The 20,581-nt window shown below is 35.8% G+C and overlaps 4 protein-coding genes and 1 long non-coding RNA gene across 8 annotated transcripts; 1 reads left to right on the top strand and 4 right to left on the bottom strand.

Annotated features, from left to right (window-relative positions):
- Positions 1-3,532: 3,532 nt before the first annotated feature.
- Positions 3,533-5,138, bottom strand: LOC131019543 (uncharacterized). Its single transcript, XR_009100329.1, has 3 exons — positions 4,994-5,138; positions 4,409-4,503; positions 3,533-4,056 (listed from the first exon to the last, which is right to left on the bottom strand). It is a non-coding gene; the product is annotated as an uncharacterized LOC131019543 (long non-coding RNA).
- LOC131019523 (IQ domain-containing protein IQM3-like) lies at positions 3,681-5,957 on the top strand. 2 transcript variants are annotated; one of them, XM_057948072.1, is made up of 9 exons: positions 3,681-3,838; positions 3,919-4,033; positions 4,116-4,181; positions 4,252-4,340; positions 4,418-4,505; positions 4,596-4,745; positions 4,828-4,920; positions 5,003-5,104; positions 5,193-5,957. In XM_057948072.1, the coding sequence occupies exons 1-9, from the start codon at positions 3,681-3,683 to the stop codon at positions 5,250-5,252; spliced, it is 921 nt and encodes a 306-aa protein (XP_057804055.1). In that variant the 3' UTR covers positions 5,253-5,957. The 2 variants fall into 2 exon arrangements, with proteins under 2 accessions (XP_057804055.1, XP_057804062.1); XM_057948079.1 differs by having other exon boundaries at positions 5,189-5,957.
- Positions 5,515-8,599, bottom strand: LOC131019533 (copper transport protein ATX1-like). Of its 2 annotated transcripts, none has more exons than XM_057948101.1 (3): positions 8,470-8,599; positions 6,263-6,338; positions 5,515-5,956 (listed from the first exon to the last, which is right to left on the bottom strand). In XM_057948101.1, the coding sequence occupies exons 2-3, from the start codon at positions 6,315-6,317 to the stop codon at positions 5,724-5,726; spliced, it is 288 nt and encodes a 95-aa protein (XP_057804084.1). In that variant the 5' UTR covers positions 6,318-6,338; positions 8,470-8,599; the 3' UTR covers positions 5,515-5,723. The 2 variants fall into 2 exon arrangements, with proteins under 2 accessions (XP_057804084.1, XP_057804077.1); XM_057948094.1 differs by lacking the exon at positions 8,470-8,599 and adding an exon at positions 6,926-8,081.
- Positions 8,600-12,942: 4,343 nt separating this feature from the next.
- LOC131019510 (GDSL esterase/lipase At5g03610-like) lies at positions 12,943-16,145 on the bottom strand. 2 transcript variants are annotated; one of them, XM_057948060.1, is made up of 5 exons: positions 16,003-16,145; positions 15,755-15,928; positions 13,677-13,945; positions 13,316-13,601; positions 12,943-13,233 (listed from the first exon to the last, which is right to left on the bottom strand). In XM_057948060.1, the coding sequence occupies exons 1-5, from the start codon at positions 16,058-16,060 to the stop codon at positions 13,049-13,051; spliced, it is 972 nt and encodes a 323-aa protein (XP_057804043.1). In that variant the 5' UTR covers positions 16,061-16,145; the 3' UTR covers positions 12,943-13,048. The 2 variants fall into 2 exon arrangements, with proteins under 2 accessions (XP_057804043.1, XP_057804046.1); XM_057948063.1 differs by having other exon boundaries at positions 15,755-15,919; positions 16,003-16,095.
- A 31-nt stretch (positions 16,146-16,176) lies between these two features.
- Positions 16,177-19,970, bottom strand: LOC131019504 (organelle RRM domain-containing protein 1, chloroplastic). Its single transcript, XM_057948055.1, has 9 exons — positions 19,543-19,970; positions 19,068-19,165; positions 18,664-18,904; positions 18,478-18,575; positions 18,329-18,394; positions 17,200-17,280; positions 16,920-16,988; positions 16,724-16,830; positions 16,177-16,654 (listed from the first exon to the last, which is right to left on the bottom strand). The coding sequence occupies exons 1-9, from the start codon at positions 19,911-19,913 to the stop codon at positions 16,562-16,564; spliced, it is 1,224 nt and encodes a 407-aa protein (XP_057804038.1). The 5' UTR covers positions 19,914-19,970; the 3' UTR covers positions 16,177-16,561.
- Positions 19,971-20,581: the final 611 nt, after the last annotated feature.

Raw genomic sequence — 20,581 nt, 5'->3', positions numbered from 1 at the left:
TTGTTGTGGCGAAGCGACAACTCTGACGATTAGCTGTGGTCGGAATTGAGATAGAGGAAGGGGGATAAAATTGGGGATCTCTTTGTTAAGGCTCGCTCATTTTATGTAAGAAGAGGACCGATAGGAATAGTGGTGGTGGTGATGGCCAACTACAAAACTCACCGGAGATGGAGAGGAGGCGGCGACAACTCTGACAAGTGGTTGTGGTCGGAATCGAGAAATAGAGAGTAGGAGAAAATTGGGGATCTCTTGGTTAGGGCTCGCCCCATTTCTGGAAGAAAATGACCGATGGGATTAGTGGTGGTGGTGATGGCCGATTGCGGAACTCACCGGAGATGGAGATGGAGATGTACAGGCGGTGGCTGTGAAGAAGAAGAAGAAGAAGAAGGGGGAGAAAAGAGAAAGAAGAAAGTGAGAGAGGAAGAAGAAGCCACGCAAGATTAGATTAGTGTTTTTCTTTTTCTTTTTTTTCGACCCAAAGAAGTCATGTAAGGCGCTTATTAGGAATTCCATCGATCCACGTAACAATTCTGATGGCGAAATATCTTTTGGGACATAAATAAGAAAAAATTGACATGTTGGGTACTTGTATGCACTTATCCGAACGATAGGTCATATTTATTAAAATGTTAATACGTTGGGACATAAAGTGATATCTACTCTTTATTTAATAAATAAATAAATATATTTGGCCCAAACATCGCACATGAGGGCGTACTAATACATTAGGAAAGCAGATAAAGATAAACCAACAAACTTTAATTTTGTACTTATCAACGAGAAATAAATGACAGAAGAAGAGGAGCAAAAAAGAAGAAATGACCAAAAACCTAAATTCCATTCCCAACTATAATTAGGAATTTGAATGTAAAGTCCAAAAGTCACCTTCAAAAAACATCTTCAAATATATTATACGAAAAGATGAAATAGGGCTACACCCGGTGTCAAACCAGAAAAAATACTTAGAGCATCTCTAGTGGGCGGCTTTAGCACCGGTTCCAGCCGGCCCCTTAGAGCCGGACCACCGCAAGGGCATCGGGGCGAATCAAAGCAGGGCTGAGGGAGAAAGCTGGGTGCGAGAGAATAAGTGTAAGGCGCATGCATAAATTCTAAATCTGCCAATGGTCATTTCTAAAAAAAAATTATTTAGCTGCAGTTCAACGGCTTTCTTCCCCATTTATTTATTTATTTTTCTTCTATAAATATCACTTCATTTCTCACATCATTTTTTATTACAATCAAATTTCTTCTCTCTAGCATTCTTCCTACAAAATGTCATCATCTTCACACTCTTCTTCCAACTCAAGCTCTGACGATGTAAGTGTTGTCCAATTCTTCGAACTTGTGTCGAAATTTTTAGAAATTGCAAACATTGTTGGTCCGACGAAAAGCCCTCCTAGATGAAGGTGACAAACAAATAAAACTTGCATTCATCGAGATCGTGAAGTCGGCGCTCCACACTATTACGGCGATTACTTTGCCTCAAATCTTGTCTACCCTGACGATCCTTACTTCCAACAACGTGCAGATGCACTTGACAGACCCGGCTTCTTATCACTGCAAAAATGCACAGTTGCTATTTGTCAACTTGCAAATGGAGGTGCGGCTGTCCAATACGATGAATACTTGCGGATTGCGGAGTCTACATCATTGGAGTGCTTTACCAAATTATGTCGAGTCATCGTCTAACTCTTCGACTTAGATACTTGAGGAGCCCGACATTCGCTGACTGTCAAAGGCTTCTTGCACTGCAGGGCAAAGCACGGGTTCTCCGAGATGCTAGGGATCTTGGATTGCATGCATTGGACGTAGAAGAATTGTCCGGTGGCGGGCAAGGAGCATACACTTGAGGTGATCAGGGCGAACCAACGATCATCCTCAAAGTTGTTATCTGTGGATCTGACACGCATATTTTAGGGTTCATAGCTCGAACAACGACATCAATGTGCTCAATACATCGTCATTGTTTAATGAAGTTCTTGAATGAAGGGTTCTACCGATTAAATTTCAAGTCAACGACTCCTACTACACGATGTGATATTACTTGATCGACGACATCTATCCCGATTGGCCCACTTTGGTGAAGAGTTCTCCCTTTTCATCTGACGAGAAGAGTATGAGATTCAAGTTGATGCAAGAAGCGGCTCGGACGGACATCGAACGAGCTTTCGACGTCCTTCAATCACGTTGGGCAATCGTCAAATGACCATTTTATCTTGGAAGATGGAGCAATTGAACGACATCATGTTTACTTGCATCATTTTGCACAATATGATCATCGAAGATGAAAGCGAGCACGCATCGAAAAGAGAAGAGGAAGACAACGATGAGGCTTCAAGTAGCTCGGTCGCATCTTGTCCTCACATTGGAATTTCGTCAGTATTTGGCTCAACAATCCTCCATTCTCAATCGCGAACTTCACAATCACCTCAACTCAGATTTGAAGGAGCACATTTGAGCTCGTTTTGGTCCGATCGAGCCATAACTAAATTATTGTTATTTAAATTTAATTATTGTAATTTCATATCAGGTAATGTATTTTAATTTAATAAATGTAATGTTGAAATTTAATTTTAATGAAATGTTGGAATTGAAAATTGAAAAGTTAAAATGGAATAAAATGGAAATGGAGAAATTAGAGTTTCTTTTAGAGTCAATGCATTGGAGAGTAGAAGCTCTAAGGTGTGGACCACCTCTTAGAGCCCACATTGGAGATGCTTCAATTAAACAAAATTTAAAAAAATCATAAGTAGATTTTTTTAAAAATAGAAATAATTTTTTTAATACAATTATAATATCGTGTAATTATATTTAAATGTTAAAAAAATTATACTTATACACAATCACTTCATAATATTTTTCTTCTATTTTTCATATTGTTAAAACTCTATACAATAGTTTTATTAGCAAGTATACAAAACTATAAATTTACAATCAAGACATGCTAAAAAATTCATGATAAAAAAAGAAAAATTGTTTATAACTAAATTCATTTCCCTTATATGCCTATATATACATATAATTAATTAAATGTTCTCACAGAATATCAAGGAATTGAACACATATCTTATAAAACTTAATAAATTTAAGTTGATAATGGAATAATCAAAACAAACATTCAATAATAGCCACAAAATGAAAACAATTCAAACTAGTAAATTACAAATTTTAATCTAAACAATAAGAAAAATCGAATCATGATTTTTACATATACCCACTATAAATCCACAATGAACCTCAGATCAAAATTCAACCTTGCAATAAATAAAAAAACTATCAACTAAATCAAAATACCACAATATAATTTTATATTTAAATTGTATTTTGTATTTTATTTTTATTTTTTATGTATAAATTGTGATTTCACCCTCCCAAATTTGTTCCTAAAAATATAATTTCGCCTAAATCCTGGCTCCATCCCTGCAACTGAGGCGACCTAGAGTGGGCACAGTCAGCACTTAATGGCAATAAATGTGTATGCCACAGCATGCAGGTCAAATACAGTTTCAACACACACCACTCATTTGGGCCATTTTGTTTGTTGCTTCTTGACAACTTTGATCTATCTCAACATTTAAATACATTCAAATCTATGAGCTGGTGTAACCCATCAATAAATGATTTCAGTATCTAACTACCTAAGTATTTGACATGATCTTGTTCATAGCTTCTGTTGTAGAATGAATCAACAAATGGATCTCAGCAACCAAACTTCTCCCACATCTCAAGAGATTGATCATGAGTCCACAAAGGCTGCTGTGAAGCTGCAAAAGGTTTACCGGAGTCATCGTACGCGTCGAAGATTAGCAGATTCAGCAGTTGCAGCTGAAGAGCTCTGGTGAAACCTGTCACACAATGGATTTTTTATTATAATCTTTGATAGGGACATGAGTTTCTAACCTGATGATGAAAATGAAGGTGGCAAGCAATTGAATACGCTCGTCTCAACCATAGCACGACAGCTTTCTTCAACTTCATCCAACCCGAAAAACCATCTTCACGGTGGAGCAGGATCAGCTGGAATGCTTCCAAGGCATGAAAGATTGGTGGATCCATCTGAAAACCTCGACTTTTTAACAGCTCGTTGATTCATGAAATTTCATGATATTTTACAGGTTGGGAAGGGGTTAGTCAAGGATGCAAAGGCTCAAAAGTTGGCCTTCCAGCATTGGATTGAAGCTGTAAGATTGTTTTCTAAAAAAACTTTCCTGCAGAAAGAAAGGATTTCTTGTTTGCTGATTTTGTTTTCAGATTGATCCGAGGCATCGGTATGGTCACAATTTGAGCATATATTTTGATGAGTGGTGTAGAAGAGAGACGCAGCAACCATATTTCTACTGGTAAGTCCATAACTGATGCAAACTATTTCAAGATCCTAGGTAATTCAAGTTACTGTCATCAATCATACCTCGTTTAGGTTGGATATCGGAGATGGGAAAACCCTTGATCTTGATGAATGCCCGAGATCAAGACTCCATCAAGAATGCATCAACTATTTAGGACCTGTAAGCATCAACCAAGAATTCACATGAAAATAAATGGTAGCTTATGATATTGGATTTTCTCATCAGTCTTTTGTCTGTTGTTGTAACAAGCAAGAGCGAGAATGCTACGAATACATAATAGTAGAAGGCGAATTCATCCACAAGCAAACTGGAGATGCTCTCGACACAAATGAGCAGATAAATTCAGGCTCTAAATGGATATTTGTGATGAGCGTGTCTAATAAATTGTATGCTGGAGAGGTGTGAGTTCATTGTCAGAAACGAGGAGATGCTCACATCCTCAACATAAATTGATACATGATTCTTGTGATTTTTGGTACAGAAAAAGAAGGGAATGTTTCATCACTCGAGTTTCCTAGCAGGTGGTGCGACTCTAGCAGCTGGAAGACTCGTTGCAGAACGTGGAAAGCTCAAGGTGCGGTTCAACAATATGATATAATGATTAGCTATATATCAGTAATCTTGAAGAGAGTATACTGATGGTGTACCTTTTCCAGTCTGTATCAGCTTATAGTGGACATTACCGGCCAACAGACGAGAGCCTAGGCATCTTCCTCACGTTCCTGCAGAACAGTGGCGTTAAACTCGGGGACGTTAAGGTAAAAAGGTCAACACAACCATCATGAATCTCGAGCTTGCCTTATTAGAATAGCCTCTGATATATCTCAACTCTTCTATTTTAGGCAGGTAACTTTCTCTGCAGAGAATCAACACAGCAACGACGCTGAGAACTCAATCAATGAGTAATTCCAGAAATATTCAGAGACTCATTAAGATGAACTCTTGAACAGATATCCAGAAGCAAGGATGACAGTACCTGAGAGTGAAACACTGCAACTGCCACGATAGGTTGCTTCATGATGTCGTTCAGGGACATGATCGGGCAAGAAAAGCTCAGTCTAGAGAAACAGATATAATAAACATGACTGTTGAGGGGCATATATGTATAGCCCATTTTTTTCTTGAACAATGAAGAGCATAAAATGTTACTAGAGAAACACCACCACCATCATCTGCAATCCACTGTTTCAATTTCTTAAACAAAAGAGAAACGTCGTCTCTCTTGGGATACATGAAGAAAAAGTACATCACATGGTGAAGCAGAACCAGTGTGCAAGAAGTTATTAGGGATTACATATGTCAGACAAGTTTGGCAGATACAACAGACCATATTGCTTCCATATAGTACTTAAAAAATCTAATAGGCAGAGTTACAATTTATGCGGCAGCAACAGTCTCTGAAGGTTTTATTTCTGGCTCGGCTGCTGGTGCCTCTGGAGCTGGCGCCGTGGCTGCTGATGCCTCGGCTGCTGGGGCCGCAGGTGGTGGAGCTTCCCAGAAGGCGGTTGCCTTCCCAGTCTTTGAAACAGTCTGGAGAACTACATCCGGCTGGACATTACCTTTCACGGTCACTTTCTGCTGCTCGAGATCAATGTCGTACGACTCAACGCCTGCAGAGTAAAACCAAACAAATTGAAATTTACAAGGCAAATTCCCCCTTCCCACTCACATAGGGAAAAATAATGATAGTAGTATGGTAGTAAGTATTTCTCAAATAGCATAATTGCATGAGAGCATAAGCTACTAAATGAAACATAATAATATCAATGTACAAAAACATTGTTTTTTTAAACAAGCAACAATATAAGATGTAAATCAAGAACCTTATTATTGGCAAATTTTGAACAATAAAAACATATTCATAAACATGATCTTCGAGTCATTCATGTTATGGATATATAGAGGAGTTGACAAACCATCCAATTTTCCGAGAACCCTCTTAACAGCTCCCACGCAGCCTTGGCATGACATGCCAACCTTCAGCTCAACAGTCTGCAATAGGATCAAAGTAAGATCATTTTGTTTTTGAGGCCATCAAAGTAAGATCATTGAAATAAAGAAATATATTAACTTCAAGAAATTTAAAATTCGATACGTCATGAACTTTTTACTACACCAATCTACCTCATATTTGGTAACATTAAGTTTAGCAAGAATCATCAAAATGATCAGATCAAGATTCAAAAGCAAAAAATTGCAAACTGTTCAATTTGTAGTACTTTTCTGCAGCTTCTACTAGCAAAGTTGACCGAAATTTAATCAAAACAGATATATTATAAATCAAGAAACAACATGATTTCTCCAAAAATAGCAGATTTAATGCATGTTTGACGCCAAATTGATGCACTTATGCATTCATTTAGCTTAAAAAAACAAACCCTACATGCAATAATCTCCCAAAATCAAATCTTTTCATTCTTGTTTGAAGTCAATCCATCAGTAATCACTAATCACCAATCAAGCAAGACAGACGAAATGGGATATCAGAAAATCAAATGAAATGAATTGAACAAACATAGAATACCAAGTTAAGTCAACTAATTCACATGAAAATAAATATGTAGGAAAAAAAATCTCACTTGCGACATGATGATTGAGCTTTTGCAGTTGATCAAAGAAAGGAGATGAATGGCAAGATAGTCAGAGAAGATTATGATAATGGGATGAGACTTTGGCGCTGAGTTGTGGGCGATATTTATAGAGCAGAAATTTATTGAAACAATAAATATATAATTAAAATAATCTGCTTTGTCAGGTGATTTTGATTCTGAATTCGTTTTTTCTCATAATTTAATTTTAAGATCCTTTTTAAAACTTCAATTTTAAGATTTTTTAGATTAATTATTTGAGAACACTTGCTCTCTTACTCTTAAGATTTAATTCACATTTTCGGAATTAGCTAATTCGTTTGCACATAAATAAATTTTATTTCCATTATGCCAAATTTGCCAATGTAAATAAGAGCTGTTTTATTCTCTCTCGAAAATTCTAGAAGCTATTTTTATTGAAAAAGGGTAACTAAATTCTCCCGCTGCCACACACACCAATAAATGAATTCTAAAATTAAATTCAATATTTTATAATTATTTTTACAAAAAAAGCAATATTTTATAATTTATTGAACAAGTGCAAAAGATGTGTAAAATCACATAAAATAACTCAAATTTATTGGGGTCCGGTCAAAACTAAATGCTCGACATTTGAAAAATGTTGCATTTAGCAACAAACTCCCTTTGAAAAACAATATTACTATAAGTTATTGATGCGCCAAATATAGTCAATTTCGAAATCATTTTGACAAACGTCTCCTAAAATGGTCCAACCTCACATTCATTGGCTTTTCTTTTTTCCAAAGGTTTTCAAATACTACATCATTCGACGTCATGGAATGTTATCATAAAGGATCGATGCGTATCAAATACCGCAGGTTTAATTTCCACCATATTATAAAGAATTACTTTAAACACCCAAAAATTATGTTATCATAAAAGATCAATACGTATAATTAAACACTGCATGTTTCCACGATATTCAAAAAAAAAATATTTTAAGTATATATATTTTAAAGCGCCCCAAAATTATGTTATCGTAAAAGATCGATGCGCATCAATCACGGCAAGTTTCCGCGATATTAAAAAAATTATTCATTTTGTAAATATATCTTAAAGCGCCCAAATATTATGTTTAAACACAACACAAGCACTACAATAAGATTGCGTATACAATATGAAGACACAGAACCGATCACCTACCCACCGTGGGCATGCATAACGTGTCCACCATGATGTGGCAATTGTAATTATAGTAAGATAATTTTAATTAGAGTAAGATTTATTAGTTATCTTTCCTAATTAAAATTGCCACATCAATGGTGGGCACGTTATGCTTGCCCACGGTGGGTAGGTGATCGGTTCTGAGACACAGACATTATTAGTCCTTTAATAAATATCCGTATCTCATATATATCAAACAAATCCATTTAAATAGACGTCTATGCAAACAAAATACTTTATAATTGAAAAGAAATTATGTTACATCTCAATCAAGTACTGCACACGGCTACAGCGACCACATCATTACTAATTACTTATAAGAAGCAAAAAAATAAATAAAACTAACTCACCTAAAGTTGTTGAAAATGGAAAATTTGTGAATTGGTGACCAAAAATCTTGGCATATCGTAGAAGGAAGGCATATTTTTCCGATGATAGTGGACCTAATAATACTACATTCTATTCTTTAGGGTTCGTATTATTAGTAGTACCAAAAATACTCTTTATTCTATGGTACTACATTAGCAAAGATGTACTACTTCATATCTCAAGAAGTACAAGCACGTGAAATAAGTGTTCTTTTTTAACTCAAGAATGAAAACATAAAAACCCATGCTTGATTCTCATTGTTATTAAATCACTTTTATGGAATCAATAGTTGAGTTTTTTTAATCATTATAACTTTTATCTATAAAATGTATTGTAGTTATGGAAGTTAGTGTTGAGAGCAATTTTTAATGGCTATCTCGTGAAATGCAAATGGCAAGAATTTAAAACCAAGAATGTATTTACATAAGATTAAATTTTGCTACATCTACGTGAACAACTGATCAAAATTATGTGGAAAGGTCAACATATATAATTAACAAGGTTACGCAAATTTAATTAAGTACATAATTAGAAAATACTATGAAAAGGGAATTATTCTAAAAAAATGAGCTCGATATTGAAGATTTTTTTTCCTCTTCATTTGTTTCATTTTTTATAAAGAGGATCAATAATTAATGGGGCTCCATTTTCCGTGATAATTCGAACTCGAGCAGCACTTGTCGTCTCGATATTAAAGATTCAAATTCTTTATTGGACCACCAAAGTTTTAGTTTATTTTGTTATCTCTATTTTGTTTCTCTAAATTCCTTCGGAAAAACTTGAAGGTTGAGTTCCAAATTTCCAACGAAAGGTCAATATTCTAACTAATTTTACTTTAGGTAATCCATAATTTTCAATATTCGTTTTTTCTTTTATTTTTATCGAGCGGTGAAGGGGGAGGAGGTCAAACTATGCAACGGTTTAATTTTGGTTTTGGTAGTACAAAGTGTAGTTAATTAATAATCAATGAATGAATCTGACATTAAAATAAATATATAAAAGCACGCACTTTTAATAACACAAAGTGACAACTCAGTGAGATATAAAATATTTTCCTAACTTAATGGCCAAAAGTCGCAGTTTGTTTGATTAGTTAGTTGTTTAGTCTTAATTGATGACTTTATCCACAACATTATAACAAAATTAAGGGAAACCTTTTTATATTATGGTATTTTATATATATATATATAAATTACAAGAGGTATATACAATCTGTATATAATTAATTATGCAACCCGCGTGCAAGCAGAACCTCACCACCACCAAGACGGTGGAAAAATATCACTGCACGCAGGTGAGCGTGTGAGACCTCAACACCAAACAACACAACACCGCACACAGGCGAAAATACAACATCATCTAGATTGTACCCAATATCTCTCACAAATAAGAGTTTTTGGGTGTCTCAACTTTGCCACTAGAGCAAGGTCTTATTGGCTATCATGTATACCTTGAAGATGTTTGAATAATTGCATCAATGCTGTCAATTCTTCCAATAAGATCTGCTAACCGCTTTTAATTTGTGGATCAAATACTAATATTTCATTGTAAAAAATTGGGTTATTAGCCCGTAAATACACGAATTTTTTATATTTTCTGAAATTTAACATGACTTTTATTTTTAGCCCACAAATACACGAACTTAGCATTTTTTCTGATTTTTGACATCGACATGAAAAAACTCTATTTATTGTTGAGGTGGAAGCCGGAATACATGACGTGGACTACGAAATATGCACTTAAATGGAGTAATTTGATTCATTATTTTGATTAGAGAGTGAATGACATGGTATACCGGCCTTCACGTTAATAGTAAATTAGAATTTTTTCTTGTCGATGTCAAAAATCAGAAAAAATGCTAAGTTCGTGTATTTGTGGGCTAAAAATAAAAGTCATATTAAATTTCAGAAAATATAAAAAGTTCGTGTATTTACAGGCTAATAACCCAAAAAAATTATGAGTTTGAATGCAACCTATACTAGTCAGGTGAAAATCGCGTTACAAGACTTGTTAAAAAGCACATGGAGTAATATATATTGACATTTTAAGCAAACTTTTTTATGCAGATTTATCAGTATAATTCTCGATATCGATGGCAAACTTTAAAAGAAAATTTGAAGCACATATCCAACTTAAGGTCTTAATTAATTATATATATATATATACACATGAAATTCATGTAGTATATATTAATATATATACATTTCGGGCCGGCTTAGCAGCCTAGCCTAGTGTTGGGCCAGTCCAGACTCCCAATCCATGGCAAGCTCTAATGTCTTGATGGTAAATGTGATTACAATTTCTCTTTTTGGTAAATTGTGAACCCACACAAATATTTTTCGTTTTTGTAATATGTTATTTTACAATGAATTATTTACCTCAAAATTAATTTGTAAGTTTTTTTTTAATATAGTACTTAAAATACACATCGATGATATCATCATGGTTGACATTTTGTTATAGTAAACTCATGATATGAAAAGAATTGCCAAATTCAATAACTTGAATCTAGTTAAGGATGCAAGCGAATGAGCGATAGTGAAATCTATCATTTATAAACAGATCATAAGAGATGGTTGACATCTACACAATAGGAAAAAAAAAAAAAAAAAAACGGATTTAGTGCCACATCTCAACATGAATATGTATAAATAAATAATTTGTTTCCTTGATGAATCAAGAAAAATCAATAATGAAAGTTGATACATAAGTAATATTCCATACATAATACATATATTTAGAAGCGTTCATAAATCACACATAATATTTTGATATAGCAACCTTCCAAACATGAAGGTGTCCACCAATTACGCAACCAATAAAAAATAATATAGCTGAAAAAAAATTATAAATTTCACGGACACAAACATTTGAAAATGATGCAAACAATATTTATTTTTTTGCATGCCCCACACAAGATATGATCTGAATTTTCTCGTGATGTTCCGATCCAATTCACACTATAATTAGTACTTTCACCGTTAATGAAATATCTTTATAAGAGGAGTGAACATGAGTTTTTTTTATAAAAATAAATTAGAGTAAAATTTTGGAATAGCCAAAATGGATCATAAAACACAAATTATGGTCACTCATTGAAAAAACATAAATTTTGGTCATTTTTATAGCTTTGGGACGTTTTTGCCCTTAATTGGGCGGACTGGGTAGGGTCAGAAGCGCGGGTCGCGTGCCGGGTAGGATCAGGCACGCGGGTCGGGTTAGGCACTTATGGCACTATTAGTGCCATAAGTGCCAACGAAAATTTTTTTTTACTCCCCCTGCCCTGTCTACCCCCCAGACCCCCGACCCCACCCACCCTCAAGCCAAAAACAAATTTTTTTTTACTCCCCCTAGATAAAAATAAATCAAATTTTACTTTTGTTATTTTATTTTATGCCACTAATAGTGCCATAAGTGCCAACGAAAATCCAAAATAAAATAAAGTAAAGTGGTCTTTTTAGCACTTATGGCACTATTAGTGCCATAAGTGCCAAACATGCAGAACAAATATAGAAACAACAACATCATCTAAACCCTAAATGAATAATCTAACCCTAAATGGAATATCTAAACCCTAGGGGAAGTGTTTAAAAAGTTTCTTTTGGCTTGGGGGTGGGTGGGGTCGGGGGTCTGGGGGGGTAGACAGGGCAGGGGGGGTAAAAAAAAATTCGTTGGCACTTATGGCACTAATAGTGCCATAAGTGCCTAAGCCGACCCGCGTGCCTGATCCTACCCGGCACGCGACCCACGCTCCTGACCCTACCCAGTCCGCCCAATTAGGGGTATATTAGGCATATTGCCTAATTAATGGCCATAATTTGTGTTTTTTCAATTAGTGGCCAAATATTGTGTTTACATGTTCAATGTGGCCATTTGACACCATTATTTCAATAAATTATGTATTTAATTAGCGAGTGGAGAAATGACAATACAAACTAAAAATAGTGGTCATAATTTTGTTTTGAAACGAAAAAAAGTGGTCATAGTTTTTTTTTTTTTTGACCAAAAAAAGTGGTCATAGTTAATGGAGTTATTTTGAAAAAAGATGGATCCATTAGTGATAATGTTTGTAAATACTAAATACGTGTTAACCGTCACCAAAAAAAAAGTTGTTTCCATTTATTTCTTTTGTTACATTTTTTAGGTGAAAAACTTTTCATTAAAATATTATTTGTATCTAAACTTGAATATTCGAGATCAATTTTGCACCTTTGAATGTTGGTATCAACTTCACAACCTTTTTCTTTAAAAGAAAATATAAATGCCATAATCCTTTGGGTGGCCTTGTTCAGTTGCTTTGAGGGATTGCTCTCCTACTCGAATATCACGAAATCAATTCCCTACTATATTCAGATCCAACTCGACGTACAGAATTTTAATTATACCAAAAGTGGTAACAACTTTGTATTTTTTTTTAAAAAAAAACATTAATTTATAATTATGATGCCAATAAAGATAAAAACAGGATAAGAAGCACGATATTATAGAATCGACATATATAGCTTGTCTTAGCACAATTTAGAAGTAACATAATGAAAATCAAGTAGAAAGTAACAAGACTCATATGAGGAAAGATTTGTCAAGAGCCGAAAAAACAGCATTCCAACCGAAATTGGAGGGATGGATGGAATCCCAGAAAATGGAACGGCTACGATTCTCGCACACTACATACTTGTTCTTCCCATTCTTGTCAACTGCTCCACATTCACCAGCGCAGCACGGCTTCAATCTATTCGGCACGCCTCCTAAAACAAAACAAAAACGTAAACGTTAGGTGGAATTCAAACTCGTGATCTTTAATTAACGGGGCGGGGATTTCATACGCACCCAAGGCAGACATGAGGCCAGTGTAGAGGTCCAAATACGTGAAGACGGGAGCAGCAGCTTCCAAGTTCAATTGGAATATGTTTTGCTCCACCAATTGGTTGTGTGAGATTGAGAAATTATTGAGTGCTGCATTGCAATTTTGGTACGAGTTTGAGGCTGTGCTTTGCGGCAAGCAGCCTAGGGGTCCAATCCCACTCACAAATATCTTCTTCATTCCAAACCTATTTAGCCTTCTCACATTCAACATCAGCTGATTGATCACTGATCTTGAGAAGCCTTCTAATCCCTGATTCAAACAAATATATATTTATATGATTGGCCATGAAAAAGTTGAACGTAATTAGTTGAACAACTTTGATACCTGGAAGGTGCCGTTTCTGGCAAGGTAAGCGGCATAGTCGTTGCCGGCAAGGGAGACGAGGGCGATGGAGGAGCTCAAGTCGTCACTGCCAAACACGTTTTTCTCTATAAGTTGTTGGAAGAAATCAATCTGTGTAGTCATGTTTGGGAGATCAAACAATGTTTGGAACACCCCAGTCCCTCCATGAGCAAAATTTATCCCGTTTTCTACCGCCGACAAATTCTGGATCCGCCGGTACGCCAAAGGCGGCCTTACGCCGAAAAATGAGGCTGCACAACAAGGCGTGAATCGAGTCAAGTCGAGTCGAATATGTATTTATTAAACTTGTATTTCTCACCTAAGTTGGAATTTCTTAATTGACGTTAGTTTTAAAAGGATTTTTTGGGTCTAATGAAAACCAAATTTATACCGATAACTATGAACAACGTGTTGTTGTATATATAGGAAAATATTATCATTTTTTTATCTCCTTTTTTTTTGATAAATTTACAATATTAAATAAAAAAATTAAAAGGTTGCTTCACAGGGGACTTGAAAACCACTTACCACTTGGCCAATACTCACACACAAACGAAACCCAACTAAAGTTTGACAAATATAGGAAAATATTATCATAAAAAAAATATTTTTTAATGCATGAAGAAGAATTATCGTAGTGAAAACATAATTGTATGCATAAAAAAGATATATATTCGTTTGAAATAAACCCTGAATTCATTCATTTATAAGATCTATGGACTAGATTTATTTATAGTTAATAGAATAATTTGATGATTTTTATTGGATCATCCTCTATATATATAAATCCATTATAAATAATTTCAATACAATTATTAGACCAACATATGAAAATATAGGTGGCTTGTAAGAGTAGGTGAGAAAATACTGACAGTACATATAGGAATTTCAATTATTGTTGAAATCATTAAGAAAGCAAATTATTTGGAAGAGTAATTATGGAAAGAGTAAATACCTATTTATTTTGAAGGGGAAAAAAAGAGAGTAAATACCCTTTCTCTAAGTTCCAACCATACAAACCCAAGCCTAAAACTGAAAAGCTAGGTAGAGTCATTTTTGTTCTCACACACACTAAAAGTAGCCTCTTTTTTCTATTATAAAATCAAAATCATATTTAGTTCAACCCATTTTCACTCAAAATACTTACTTTGCACTAGGTAGGCCCTGTTCTTTCAACTCATATACTCTCTCCGTCCACAAAAAATAATTCTAATAAGAGACGGCACAAATTTTAATAAAAATAGTTATTGTATTGTAAGTAAAGAAAAAATTCCACTTAAATGATAATTAATTGTATTGTGAGTGAAAAATACGGTGCACCATGTGATTAATAATTCCAAAAAAGAAAAGGGATTAATTTTTGTGGACATCCCAAAATGACTAAAATTACTATTTTTTGTTGACGGATGGAGTATATCAATACCATCATTTATAATAGACCCACTAATATATTGTTCTTTTTAGAAATTAAAGATAACAGATGTGTTCCTTTTAGTTGATAAATTTATCATAAAAAAATGATACTCCCTCCGTCCACGAAATGAGTACCCATTTGTGGACGGCACGGGTTTTAAGAAATGTATGGAGTGTAGTGTGAATAGTTTAAGGGTCCCACTTTTTGAGTGTATTAATTAAAGAGATGTGTGGGGTACACTTGCCAAAAAGGAAAATGGGTACTCATTTCGTGGACGGACGAAAAAGGAAATATGGATACTCATTTCGTGGACGGAGGGAGTAATAAACTTTTCTCCCATTAAATGCCATCTTTTTTTCTTTTTATTTTCTGAAAAAAAATTATTTTACCCTTTTAATTTCCAACCCTCATTTTCACTTCAAAGAAGCAAAGCAAATAGAACACACCCTACTAGTACTATTTAATATACGAAGTATTTAACCTTTTCACAATCACATAAATATCTTGCCATTCGATTCATCAAAAAATACGAAAAAAGCTTGCAGTTGCAGATAGAAGAATAAAACATTACTCCACAGATGATCATGTTTGGCTTTTTTACTTATTTATTTATGTATTTTTTACAGTAAGCAGTAAGTTTACGTACCAACGTAATCCGTAAGAACACGACCATCGGAGAATCTTCCAGAAGGTTTTCCGGGGAAAGTGGTGCCGTACGGCGGCCTCCATGATACTGAAATTGAAGGCAGGTTCCCCGTGTCTGCATACGAATCTCCAAACGCGAACAGCAGCTTCTTCACATCTTCGTTTCCTGCTCCAACTAATCTTACCAATGTCAGAGATGAAGATGATCAAACTGTGTGTCTACTAAAAGTGTTGCTCTTGTTCAACTACCTGTGGATGTGGAGACAATACCACAACAGAGGAAGCAGATCAATAGTTTCAACAACATTTTTGAGACATAGGAGATTTAATTCAAGGAACTACAGATTTATAGATATAAATTGATTAGTTGTGGCAGGTGAGAAATTTTAAATTTAACACCGAATGCAATAAATGTTGGTATAATTTTACAGACAATAATTTCTCAATTTATTACTTACAGTTAATAGATAGATCACCACTTAAGTAAATTATGATTCCATTTTACATGAACACAACTTGCAGAAATAAACCAACATCAACTTCAAAAAATCACGAGTCCAAACACAGTGATTTACAACCTCGTACATTTCATGTAAACGGTAACTTCTCGAGATGGATTGGCAATGCATCATCACCCCATAAATTTTGCATTCTCACGCTCTCTAAAGACCGTCTCTAACCTCAGTATCATGCTGCCCGTCGTCTCCTCTTGAGTTCTTGATGGGATGAGCAAATGACGACGGCTGATACAATCAGCTCCGGCTTCACTGCAGCGATACCTTCTGTCGGTCTGCGGACATGCAGAAGATCAAGATGCAGCAGTAGCTCCTGTCCGGCCCCTGCTGTACTTTGGTGGGTTCGTCTTGGCAACATCGACTGTTATCATCCAGCCGTTGATGATCTGAGACGCGCAAGACATCAGACAATCTTGTTTGAGAATGATGCTTCAAGAAATAACAAATGTAAATACCTTCCCATTCATTTCTCTGAGAGCACTGCTTGCAGCCTCTTCAGTAGTGTATTCCACAAAAGCATAGCCTTTCGACCTCTTGGAAATCTTGTCCATTATGATTCTAACTGTTGGAGGTGAAAAAAGAAGTTTAGAAATAAAGGTAAATCATTATATAAATCGCGCTCTAAATATTTGATCAGTGGTTGGTTTGTACCTTGAATAAGTTCGCCAAAACCCTCGAACGCTGCACGTAAAGTTTTCTCAGACGTGTAGAAGGATAGACCTACAGACAGACCACAATTCGAGTATCTTCAGCTGAGATCACTCCTAATATGGATTTTCCAAGGGCCTCAATCATAGTCATCAAAGCTATAAATACAGGGCAAAACTAAGTGCTGACTCCTAAAATGGAAGAATACGGTAACACCTACTGAGCAGAACATGGAAGGCCATTAATAAACAGATATTTCACAGGTGTATGAGTTGAACTATACCGGTGACAAAGAGCTTCTTTGTTCTAATATTGGTAGCCGGAGTTGAAGCTGAAGAATCCTCAGAGGCTCCGGGATTCTCACCTGTAAAAGCACACAGTTATTTCCTTCACCTAGAAATTACTGCACTGGTTTAACAGTAGATGCTCGATATCAAGAACTATGCTCCACAATAAATAAATAGCCAAGGTGTTCAAATTATCAGGTCCTTAAACACTACCCAGTTAACATTAAGCATAACAATTCATAAAGAGTTTTTTTAGGATATAAACGTCTTTAACTAGTTGTGCATGAACATGTCAAAGTAAAGCAACTATTCTGCAAACTATAGATATATCTCTCCTTATATACATTCCAATAAAATCGTATCAGCAGCAATGGACAAAAATATAGCAACAAGTAGCTTAATTCTAAATTTACATCTACTTCATATATTCCTTTATAGGGATGAGCTTAATCTCAGCCGCAACAAGAAGTCCTAGTGTACCCTGAGACCATGGGATAGCATAGAAAAGGTCAGAGTATTAATTGTCTTTCATTGCTCTGACCAACCGACCATCTGCCAAAACAATTTCATAAGCCACAACAGTATCCGAGAACAGGCCATAAATATGGGAGCTTCCTTCGATACCGTAGCCATTGATCAGACCTCCAACAGTAAGATCATCGAGCTCTGCAACAACTGCAAGAGACAGATTCATCGGGACAGTGACCCTGGAAATCTGGCCCATATTGACCATTCAACTCTGGCTACCATTCTCTCCTGGTCAATCTCCAGAACATTTCTGAAGGCAGAAAGGTCAACCTCAAAATGGCGAGCACACTTATAGTCAGCATTGTGCATTCGTTATAGTTGACATTGCGCATTCCAACAACAATCCATGGCTTACGGGCTGTGCAGACCAAACCATCCTTCTTTGGGTTCCTCTCCTTGAGTCGCTTCGCAACTTTTTCGACATTTTCGTCATGTTCCTTTTGACACTTCTTGAATGATTTGAACTCAGACCACACATCCCCGAGAGATGTGAGGAAGTATAGCGTGAATGAAATTGGAAGGACAAAGAACCACACAAGAAAGAAAAGAGAAAAAGAGATTTCACAAAATGGTAAGGGGTTTTAATGATGAAAAAACCTGCATAATCTTTATTGTCTGAACCGAAGTTTGCATCTGGCCGGACTGATAGAACACCAGGCACAGCTGCACCAATGATTACATCCAGCATTAGTTATCATTGTAATAAACGTGGATTATATCGATTAAGATGCAAATAGAATACAGACCAGCCAACTCTCGAGCGCACTCATCATCTAGTTCACAGCAGAAACCATAGTTGGATTGCCAGGAAATGTCGTACATACACATCTGAGCATCATTCTCACTGAAAAACACAAAATCACATAATGAAACGTCTCAAAAGGAGAAACAGCCAGAGTCATAAAGCATCACAATCAAAAAGTAAGACTCACTTCCTTAAAACTCTCACCAAGACTTGAACGTAATAATCAACCACTTGTGCCTTTCTGATGGCTCCAATTGCTGGTCTCTCCATGCGAACGAGCCACTGTTTGGTAGTCCCAGCAGGAAACAGTAGCGTGCTTCCACACAAAGGCCTCGAACCAGTATGCAATTCAACACTCGAAGAGCTGTAGTCTTTGTGCGTGGAATCAACATCAGGGTCTGGCTTAACAGATAATACTCCAGGCACACCTGTGATTCTCTGGTGTCAAAATTTATCACTTAAAATCACAATTCCTAAAACAAGTTCATAACTGCCTATCAAGAGAAACTTGTGTCTTTCTCATTAATTAGCTATATATACAGTTCGATAACGCATCAACAACACGATGAACAAGGCCGATGTTAGACGTACTTGCTAGTTCATTAGCTCTTTCTTCATCAATGTCACAGCAAAAACCAAAATGGGTATCACAGGAAGCATCATATATACACCTCTGAGCATCCTTCTCACTGAGAAAACCAACACCACCAAGATTAAACCGAATTCTACCACACACACACACACACGTATATAAAGGAAAATTCCCACATAAACGAGCCAGCAGAAATGGGGAAAAGCCGAAAAGGACATGATGTTTAGACATCGAGCACAATAGAGCCACAAGGCAAAGCTACACATTCTTAGCAAGATAGCGATTGGGGAAAATACGAAATGGAGCACTTTAAAGCATCTAAAAAAACGAAATTAAAATTCGAAACAGGTGTTTCAACTTCCAAAAAAAGTTTCAAACTTGCAATCGTCAAAAGAGCTACAAACACAAAATCAAAAACATTATTCAAGAAAACTGAAAAAGGTCAAATCTTGCAAAAAGATAAGAAAAACCCACCTGTCCAAAACGCTTTTAACTTTGCTTACATAGTAATCAATAATTCGAGACCTAGCAGTCAGCTCCCGCGGCGGGGCTTCCACCACCACCATCCAATGCCGATTATGACTGCCAGAACTGAATTTTCCAGACTGGGCCGTCGAAGAAGTGGTAGCTGAAGCAATTTGTGCTCTGACAGTTGTCGAAATAGAAGATGAAAGAGTAGAACTGGGAGAGCTGAGGTCTCGGGCGGGGAAGGAGAGGGAGAGAAAGGGAACTTTGCAATGTGAGCTTGTGAGAGGTTTGGCTAAGATTGGTGGAAACGCCGCTACGGCGGCGGCTGTCGAAGAAGAGAGAAGCGCTTCCATGTTTACGTGCAGGTGCAGCACCATGAAAGTTTATGGATAGACTGCCAAAATAAATTTGGGAAAATTATACGTAATTTAATTGTTTGCGATTGAGTTTTTTATTTATATATAAATTTATTATATTAAATAAAGAAATTAAAAGGCTCCGTTACAGGCTATGATGCACGGATTCTTCAAAATTAGTATGTACGGCGAATCAGATTCTTTTAGGGTGCGATTCTCTCTGATTCTCGTCGGATTCGCACCCAATTCGTCACGTGGCGTATCTTTTAAAACAATTTATAAAAATAAACCGGATTCGCAAATTCCATAGGCGAAATTCACGTATCTCGTGCACGAAAGGTCTACACAAGGTTATTTTGATAATTTTATTTTCAGTTATGACTTATATATTAGACTAATAATATTTGAATCGTTATATTGTTGCTCAAATAACTTATATAATTGAAAATTCTTAACTTTGTGGTAAAATAAAATGTAAATTACATATAATTAATTTAAGAAAATTTAAATTGTATATATTTTATAAGCATTATATATCATAAAATTTTAATAATTAGATGTATCCTTACCGAATCTCACCCTATAATTTTTAAAAATCCGTATCCCCGTACTCGTATCGTATCGCCCCCGCATCCGTACCCCTGTACCTATGCAACATAGGTTACAGGAGACTCGAACCCAACCTCTTA

Source organism: Salvia miltiorrhiza, chromosome 1, assembly GCF_028751815.1.
Source record: "Salvia miltiorrhiza cultivar Shanhuang (shh) chromosome 1, IMPLAD_Smil_shh, whole genome shotgun sequence".
NCBI classification, from domain to species: domain Eukaryota; kingdom Viridiplantae; phylum Streptophyta; class Magnoliopsida; order Lamiales; family Lamiaceae; genus Salvia; species Salvia miltiorrhiza.
Note: the sequence above shows the minus strand (reverse complement) of the source record. Positions and strands in the feature narration are given on the sequence as shown.